The sequence below is a fragment of the Mustelus asterias genome, chromosome 22 (assembly GCF_964213995.1).
Source record: "Mustelus asterias chromosome 22, sMusAst1.hap1.1, whole genome shotgun sequence".
Lineage (NCBI taxonomy): Eukaryota > Metazoa > Chordata > Chondrichthyes > Carcharhiniformes > Triakidae > Mustelus > Mustelus asterias.
The window spans coordinates 57514680-57523508 of NC_135822.1; the positions used below are offsets into that span (position 1 = coordinate 57514680).

At 50.3% G+C, this 8829-nt stretch overlaps 1 protein-coding gene across 1 annotated transcript in view; it reads left to right on the plus strand.

Moving 5' to 3' along the window:
- LOC144510080 (outer mitochondrial transmembrane helix translocase-like) overlaps positions 1-6275 on the plus strand; it is a 27951-nt gene extending 21676 nt beyond the window's left edge. Inside the window, 3 exon segments of the mRNA XM_078239318.1 lie at positions 1000-1118; positions 1121-1163; positions 4165-6275. Coding sequence (XP_078095444.1) covers positions 1000-1118; positions 1121-1163; positions 4165-4285 — 283 coding nt within the window. The 3' untranslated portion in view covers positions 4286-6275.
- The last annotated feature ends 2554 nt before the right edge of the window (positions 6276-8829 follow it).

Genomic DNA, 8829 nt, shown 5'->3' on the forward strand with positions numbered 1-8829 from the left:
TCTCTCTCTCTCCTGCCTCTCTCTCTCTCTCTGCCTCTCTCTCTCTCTGCCTCTCTCTCTCTCTGCCTCTCTCTCTCTCTGCCTCTCTCTCTCTCTGCCTCTCTCTCATCTGCCTCTCTCTCTCTCTGCCTCTCTCTCTGCCTCTCTCTCTCTCTGCCTCTCTCTCCATCTGTCTCTCTCCATCTGTCTCTCTCTCTCTCTGTCTCTCTCTCTCTCTCTGTCTCTCTCTCTCTCTGTCTCTCTCTGTCTGTCTCTCTCTCTGTCTGTCTCTCTCCCTGTCTGTCTCTCTCCCTGTCTCTCTCTCTCCTGTCTCTCTCTCTCTCTGTCTCTCTCTCTGTCTGTCTCTCTCTCTGTCTGTCTCTCTCCCTGTCTGTCTCTCTCCCTGTCTGTCTCTCTCCCTGTCTGTCTCTCTCCCTGTCTGTCTCTCTCCCTGTCTGTCTCTCTCCCTGTCTGTCTCTCTCCCTGTCTGTCTCTCTCCCTGTCTGTCTCTCTCCCTGTCTGTCTCTCTCCCCGTCTGTCTCTCTCCCTGTCTGTCTCTCTCCCTGTCTGTCTCTCTCTCTGTCTCTCTCCCTGTCTGTCTCTCTCTCTGTCTCTCTCTCTGTCTCTCTCTCTGTCTCTCTCTCTGTCTCTCTCTCTGTCTCTCCTCTGTGTCTCTCTCTGTCTCTCTCTCTCTGTCTCTCTCTCTCTGTCTCTCTCTCTGTCTCTCTCTCTCTGTCTCTCTCTGTCTCTCTCTGTCTCTCTCTGTCTCTCTCTGTCTCTCTCTGTCTCTCTCTGTCTCTCTCTGTCTCTCTCTGTCTCTCTCTCTCTCTGTCCTCTCTCTCTCTCTCTGTCTCTCTGTCTCTCTCTCTCTCTGTCTCTCTCTCTGACTCTCACTCTCTCTCTCTCTCTGACTGTGTGTCTCTCTCTCTCTGACTCTCCCTCTCTCTCTCTCTCTGACTCTCTCTCTCTCTCTGACTCTCTCTCTCTCTCTCCCTCTCTCTGTTCCTTGCAGTTAAACAGTGGTGTGAGGCTGAAAGAAATTGCGGAGAAGACGGGAGGCTACTCGGGCAGTGACCTCAGGGAGCTCTGCAGAGAGGCAGCCTTGCACAGGCTGCGTGACTTTGTTCGGAAGGAGCAAATGCACGCATCGCCAGGCAGCTGCAGGCCGCTGACTGCGAGGAAAGGTGACTCTTGTTGCTGTGCTTTGACACTATTTGAGAGGCAGTCACACTGGCGACGAGGCGTGCGAGCAGAGTTTGTTCTGCACTCGAGAGAGGTGACGAGTACAGTGGGGAAAGTAAAGGTGGGGGAACACAGGAGGAAGCACATCCCTTCCGGGGGAAGCGTGGGCCGCTTGTGTCCCGACAATGCATCCACTTGTATTTTCCCAGTCACTGTGTGAGGCAGCATCTGTTCCCAGTGCTGCCGCGGGGAGGAACTATTTCATTATCTTTTCCCCTCCTTCCCTCGTAAACGTCAAAATCAACGGTGTGGAGTTAGATCCTGGTTGGTGCTGCCTTCTAGAATTGAATTGAGTTATTGGGTGAAGAGTATTGTTTCTGGCAAGCTATGCAGACAAAACATACCGTTCATAGAGTACCTAGGGGAGAAGGGAAGGAAAGGGTGAAGAATATAATGTTACAGTTACCGATAGGGTGAAGAGAAAGATCAGCTTAATGTGTGATAGGACCACTCAAAGGTCTGGTGGCAGCAGGGAAGAAGCTATTCTTGAGTCTGTTGGTAAGTGCTTTCAGACTTCTGTACCTTTTCCCCAACGGAAGGAGGTAGAATCATAGAATCCCTACAGAAGAGAAGGAGGCCATTCAGCCCATCGCGCCTACACCAACAACAATCCTACCCTATTCCCATAATCCCACATATTTACCCTGCTAGAGAGGGTCAATTTAGCACGGCCAATCAACCTAACCCGCACATCTTTCGGACTGTGGGAGGAAACCGGAGCACCCGGAGGAAGCAGACACGGGGAGAACTTGCAAACTCCGCACAGACAGTGACCCACACCGGGAATCGAACCGGGTCCCTGGCGCTGTGAGGCAGCAGTGCTAACCGCTGTGCCACTGCACTGCCCTTGTGCCACTCTGCTGCCACTGTGCCACCCTCTCTGAGCAAGAAAGGAGTGTGCTTGGGGTCGGTCCTTGATTATGCTGGCTGCTTTCCCGAGGCGGGAAATGTAGATGGAGTTAATAGACTGCAGACTGGTTTGCATGATGTTCACAACCCTTTGTAGTTTCTTGCGGTCTTGGGCAGAGCAGGAGCCATACCAAGCTGTGATACATCCGGAAACGATCCTTTTGGATGGTTAGTAAGTTTGCAGATGACACCAAGATTGGTGGCGTAGTGGGCAGTGAAGAAGGTTATCTCGGATTGCAACTGGATCTTGATCGTTTGGGCCACTGGGCTGACGAACGGCAGATGGAGTTTAATTTAGATAAATGCGAAGTGATGCATTTTGGTCGATCGAACCAGGGGAGGACTTCCTCAGTTAATGGTAGGGCTTTGGGGAGAGTTACAGAACAAAGCGATCTAGTGGTGGAGGTTAATAGCTCCTGGAAAGTGGAGTCACAGGTGGACAGAGTGGTGAAGAAGGCATTCGGCATGCTTGGTTTCATTGATCAGAACATTGAATGCAGGAGTTGGGATGTCTTGTTGAAGTTGTATAAGACATTGGTAAGGCCACACTTGGAATATTGTGTACAGTTCTGGTCACCCTATTATAGAAAGGATATTATTAAACTAGAAAGATGCAGAAAAGACTTACTAGGATGCTACCGGGACTTGATGGTTTGAGTTATAAGAAGAGGCTGGATAGACTGGGACTTTTTTCTCTGGAGCGTAGGAGGCTGAGGGGTGATCTTATAGAGGCGGGTGTAGATAGAGTGAATGCAAGCAGGCTTTTTCCACTGAGGCTAGGGGAGAAAAAAACTAGAGGACATGGGTTAGGGGTGAAGGGGGAAAAGTTTAAAGGGAATATTAAGGGGGGCTTCTTCACACAGAGAGTGGTGGGAGTGTGGAATGAGCTGCCAGATGAAATGGTGAATGCGGGCTCACTTTTAGCATTTAAGAAAACCTTGGACAGGTACATGGATGAGAGGGGTGTGGAGGGATATGGTCCAGGTGCAGGTCAGTGGGACTAGGCAGAAAAATGGTTCGCACAGCCAAGAAGGGCCAAAAGGCCTGTTTCTGTGCTGTAATGTTCTATGGTTCTAGGTCTATAAAATAATGAGGGGCACAGATCAGCTAGAGAGTCAATATCTTTTCCCAAAGGTAGGGGAGTCTAAAACTAGAGGGCACAGGTTTAAGGTGAGAGGGGAGAGATACAAAAGGATCCAGAGGGGCAATTCTTTCATATAGAGGGTGGGGAGTGTCTGGAATGAGTTGCCAGAGGTTGTATTGGAGGTGGGTACAATCTTGTCTTTTAAAAAGCATTTAGACAGTTACCAAAAGAGAAAATGCTGGAAAATCTCAGCAGGTCTGGCAGCATCTGTAAGGAGAGAAAAGAACCGACGTTTTGAGTCCAGATGACCCTTTGTCAAAATTGTGACAGCTTTGTCAGCTTTGACAAAGGGTCAACTGGACTCGAAACGTCAGCTCTTTTCTCTCCTTACAGATGCTGCCAGACCTGCTGAGATTTTCCAGCATTTTCTCTTTTGGTTTCAGATTCCAGCATCCGCAGTAATTTGCTTTTATCATTCAGTCAGTTACATGGGTAAGATGGGTATAGAGGGATATGGGCCAAACGCGGGCAATTGGGACTAGCTTAACTGGGCGGCGTGGACCAGTTGGGCCGAAGGGCCTGTTTCCATGCTGTAAACCTCTATGACTCCATGGCCGGAATTTTACCGGCACGCCCACCTCGATTCCAGGGTCGGGCGAGGCTCGGAGAACGGCAATCTCCGTTGGCCTCGGGGCGGGATCGCGTGGAACTCGGGCGGACATGCCAGTGAAATTCCGCCCGATGATCCGAACTTGGTGAGTTGCGCAGACGGGTTGGGTGGGAGAGAGAGAAATCCTTCAGGCTGGAAGAGGTGTTGGATCTGGTAGACCGTGGTGGAAGGCGTGTTGCTTTGGGTGATTGGGCTGCAATGAATTCGCTTTTGGCCTTGTATTGACCTTGGGGGAAGAAAATCTTAACGTGTGCTGTTGTGTTTTTTTTTTCCCTCTCAGCTCCGCCGATGAGTATCTGCGAGCGATCACGCAGACGGACTTGTACCTGGCCTTGGAGAAGATGAGGGAATCGAAGGCAGCGACTGCCACTCCGATACTGCAGGATTCTCCTGTGGACTGAGCAGAGACCACACTCAATGGGTTTACGTGTCACTTCCATTTGTTTTATAGGCCTTTTCTGTAGACTTCTAGCTGTTCTGGTTAAGTTTCACGAATGGGCAGCTATCCCTTTGGCGAGATTGGACTGCAGGGATTGCTGAGCAACCGTAAACTCTAATTCTCTCCCTCTCTCTGACAATCAGCACCTTGCACCCCTGACTTCCAGAAAGGAGAGTTCAGTGAATGGTCGCGCGTTCGGTGCAAACCTTGCTTGGACGCGGAGCAAACACGTCACACGCTCGGGGGTTCCTGCAGTTGTTGGCTCAACCCCTTTCTCAGCGGAGAGGTGCTAAGTAGCTACAAATGACAGTGCGCTGTATTTGCCCGTCCAGTATGACTGGGCCGCAGTGTCACTGACACCACCAGCTGTCCACTGCTGCGCCAACATGATCTTTTCCTCAGGGGGTGAATTGGGGCAGCGAAGGTCACCAGGTTTATATGGAAGCCGGGCGCTGGGTAGGTGACGCAGCCTGGTCATAGCAATGATCAGCGCAGGAAAACCTGCACTGTTGCTTCACTCCCTAACCCCTGGTGAGGGGGGTGGCATTTGCGCAGGTGTTTTTCCCTCAGCTGGCCAGTTAAACCAGCACGGCGGCACAGTGGGTTAGCACTGCTGCCTCCCAGCGCCAGAGACCCGGGTTCGATTCCCGGCTCGGGTCACTGTCTGTGTGGAGTCTGCACGTTCTTCCCCGTGTCGGCGCTGGTTTCCTCCGGGTGCTCCCACAGTCCGAAAGATGTACTGATTAGGTTGATTGGCCATGGCTGAACTGACCCTAGTGTCAGGGAGATGAGTGGGGTAAATATGTGGGGTTGCAGGAATAGGACCTGGATGGGATTGTGGTTGCTGCAGAATCGATGGGCCGAATGGCCTCCTTCTGCACTGAAGGGATTCTACAATTCTCTGAGGCCGAGGCCCTGTTGTGCGGCTCAACATTGTTGATCAGAAAGAAGCCTGGCGGATTTTTTTAAAAGAGCAGCAGGGACACCTCTTGGCGCCTCGGCCAACATTCCTCTCTTGACCAACATTGGAAATGTGGCAATTCACCACGCTGCTGTATCTATCTCTGAAAGATTCTCAATGACCTGTCCTCCACAGCCTTCTGCGGCAAATAGTTCCACAGATTGGGCGGCACGGTAGCACAGTGGTTAGCACTGCTGCTTCACAGCTCCAGGGACCTGGGTTCGATTCCCGGCTCGGGTCACTGTCTGTGTGGAGTTTGCACATTCTCCTCGTGCTGTCATTATTTCCACCGGTTAATACTGAGACATTAGCAGCTACTGCTGTGTTTGCTGCTTCACTTGTTACACAGCGACTAGAGGCAGGAGTAGGCCATTCGGCCCTTCGAGCCTGTTCCGCCATTCATCTTGATCATGGCTGATCATCAAATTCAATATCCTGATCCCCCTTTCCCCCCCATGGATCCCTTTAGCCCCAAGAGCTATATCTAATTCCTTCTTGAAATCACACAACGTTTTGGCCTCAACTACTTTCTGTGGTAGTGAATGCCACACATAGGAACGTAGAAACCCTACGGTGCAGAAGGAGGCCATTCAGCCCATCGAGCCTGCACTGAACACCATCACACCCAGGCCCCACCCCCACAACCCCACATATTTACCCTGCTAATCCCCTGACACTAGGGTCAATTTAGCATGGCCAGTCCACCCACCCCCACACATCTTTGGACTGTGGGAGGAAGCCGGAGCACCCGAAGGAAACCCACGCAGACACGGGGAGAACGTGCAGACTCCACACAGACGCCCATCTACGACTTGTCCCTCAGTCCGTGCTGCCCCTTCCCAGTGTGCGTGCTGTACAGCTGTTCTTAGAACAGTGGCACCTCAGTGGATCCCAGTGCCCCTAAAATGGCAGGGATTGAAGAATATGCCAGCATTCTTCCTGCCCATTTCTCTACTTATGACACCCACTCCTATTGTATAGAATTACCAGTACCAAAATAGATCATAAAGTTTATTTATTAGTCACAAGTAGGCTTACATTAACACTGCAATGAAGTTAGTGCGAAAATCCCCGAGTCGCCACTCTCCAGCGCCTGTTCGGGCACACTAGGGAGAATTTAACATGGTAATGCACCTAACTAGCACATGTTTCAGACTATGGGAGGAAACCGGAGCACCCGGAGGAAACCCACGCAGACATGGGGAGAATGTGCAGACTCCACACAGACAGTGACCCTAGCTGGGAATCGAACCCGGGTCCCTGGAGCTGTGAGGCTGCAGTGCTAACCACTGTGCCATTGTGGCGCCCTATCTGTCTGTGCGGTTGCGTTCCTCATCCTCCTCCTATCCTACTTCATCTCAACCTATGGGCGTAGAGTCATAAATGTTTAGAACATAGAAAAGCTACAGCACAAACAGGCCCTTCGGCCCACAAGTTGCGCCGAACAATTTCCTTACCTTCTCGGCTCATCTATAACCCTCTATCTTACTAACCTCCATGAACCTACCCAAAAGTCTCTTAAAAGACTCAATCGAATCCGCTTCCACCACCACTACCGGCAGCCGATTCCACGCACCCACCACCCTCTGAGTGAAAAACTTACCCCTAACATCTCCTCTATACCTACTCCCCTGCACCCTAAACCCGTGGCCTCTCGTGACAACCATTTCAGCCCTGGGTAAAAGCCTCTGAGAATCCAGTCTATCAATACCCCTCAACATCTTATAGAGGTTTACAGCATGGCAACAGGCCCTTCGGCCCAACTTGTCCATGCTGCCCTTTTTTTTTAAACCACTAAATTGGTCCCAATTGATTTGATTTATTATTGCCTGTGTTTGGCCCACATCCCTCGATACCCATCTTACCCATGTAACTGTCTAAATGCTTTTTAAAAGACAAAATTGTACCCGCCTCTACTACTGCCTCTGGCAGCTTGTTCCAGACACCATCCTCTGTGTGGAAAAATTGCCCCTCTAGACACTTTTGTATCTCTCCCCTCTCACCTTAAACCTATGCCCTTTAGTTTTAGACTCCCCTACTTGGTTGGAGAGCATATTACAGCGGTGCAGAGGGAGGACAATTCGGAGGAGTCGTGTAGCGAGTCACTCTGGGTGGAGCTTAGAAACAGGAAAGGCGCAGTCACTATGTTGGGGGTGTACTACAGGCCCCCCAACAGCCCAAGGGAAGTGGAAGAATGGATATGTCAGGAGATACTGGATAGGTGCAGGAAATATAGGGTTGTTGTAGTGGGAGACTTCAATTTCCCTGGTATAGACTGGAAATCGCTGAGGGCAGGGACTCTGGATGGGGAGGAATTTGTAAAATGTGTACAGGAGGGTTCGTTGGAACAATATGTGGACAGCCCAACTAGAGAGGGGGCTATACTGGACCTGGTACTGGGGAATGAGCCCGGTCAGGTCTTCAAAGTTTTGGTTGGGGAACATGTGGCAAATAGTGACCACAATTCTGTTAGCTTTAGGATAGTGATGGAAAAGGATGAGTGGTGTCCCAAGGGTAAGGTGTTGGATTGGGGGAAGGCTAACTTTATTGGGATCAGGCAGAAATTGGCAGCTCTTGATTGGGAGAGGCTGTTTGAGGGTAAATCCACATCTGGTATGTGGGAGTCTTTTAAGGAACGGTTGTTAGGGCTACAGGACAAGCATGTGCCGGTAAAAAAAGAAGGATAGGAAGGGTAGGATTAGAGAACCGTGGATAACCAGGGAAATTGAGGGACTGGTCAAAAGGAAAAGAGAGGCGTATGTTAGGTCCAAGCAGCTAAAAACGGAGGGAGCGCTGGAGGAGTACAATGAAAGTAGGAAAATACTCAAACGGGGAATTAGAAGAGCAAAAAGGGGTCACGAAATGTTCTTGGCAGACAGGATTAAGGAGAATCCCAAGGCATTTTATTCATACGTTAGGAACAAAAGGGTTGTTAGGGAAAAAATCGGACCTCTCAGGGACAAAAGTGGGGACTTATGCTTGGAGCCCAAAGAGGTAGGGGAGATCCTAAATGAATACTTTGCGTCGGTATTCACAAAGGAGAGGGATGTGTTGACTGGGAGTGTCTCGGAGGGGAGTGTTGAACCGTTGGAGAAAATCTCCATTACAAAGGAGGAAGTGTTAGGTTTGTTAGAGAATATAAAGACTGACAAATCCCCAGGGCCTGATGGAATCTATCCAAGGCTGCTCAGGGAGACGAGAGGTGAAATCGTTGGGCCTCTGACGCAAATCTTTGTCTCGTCACTGGACATAGGTGAGGTCCCAGAGGATTGGAGGATAGCCAATGTGGTCCCGTTATTTAAGAAGGGTAGGAAGGATAACCCGGGTAATTATAGGCCGGTGAGCTTGACGTCCGTGGTGGGGAAGTTGTTGGAGAAGATTCTTAAAGATAGGATGTATGCGCATTTAGAAAGGAATAAACTCATTAACGATAGTCAACATGGTTTTGTGAGAGGGAGGTCATGCCTCACTAACCTGGTGGTGTTTTTTGAAGAAGTGACCAAAATGGTTGACGAAGGAAGGGCCGTGGATGTTGTCTATATGGA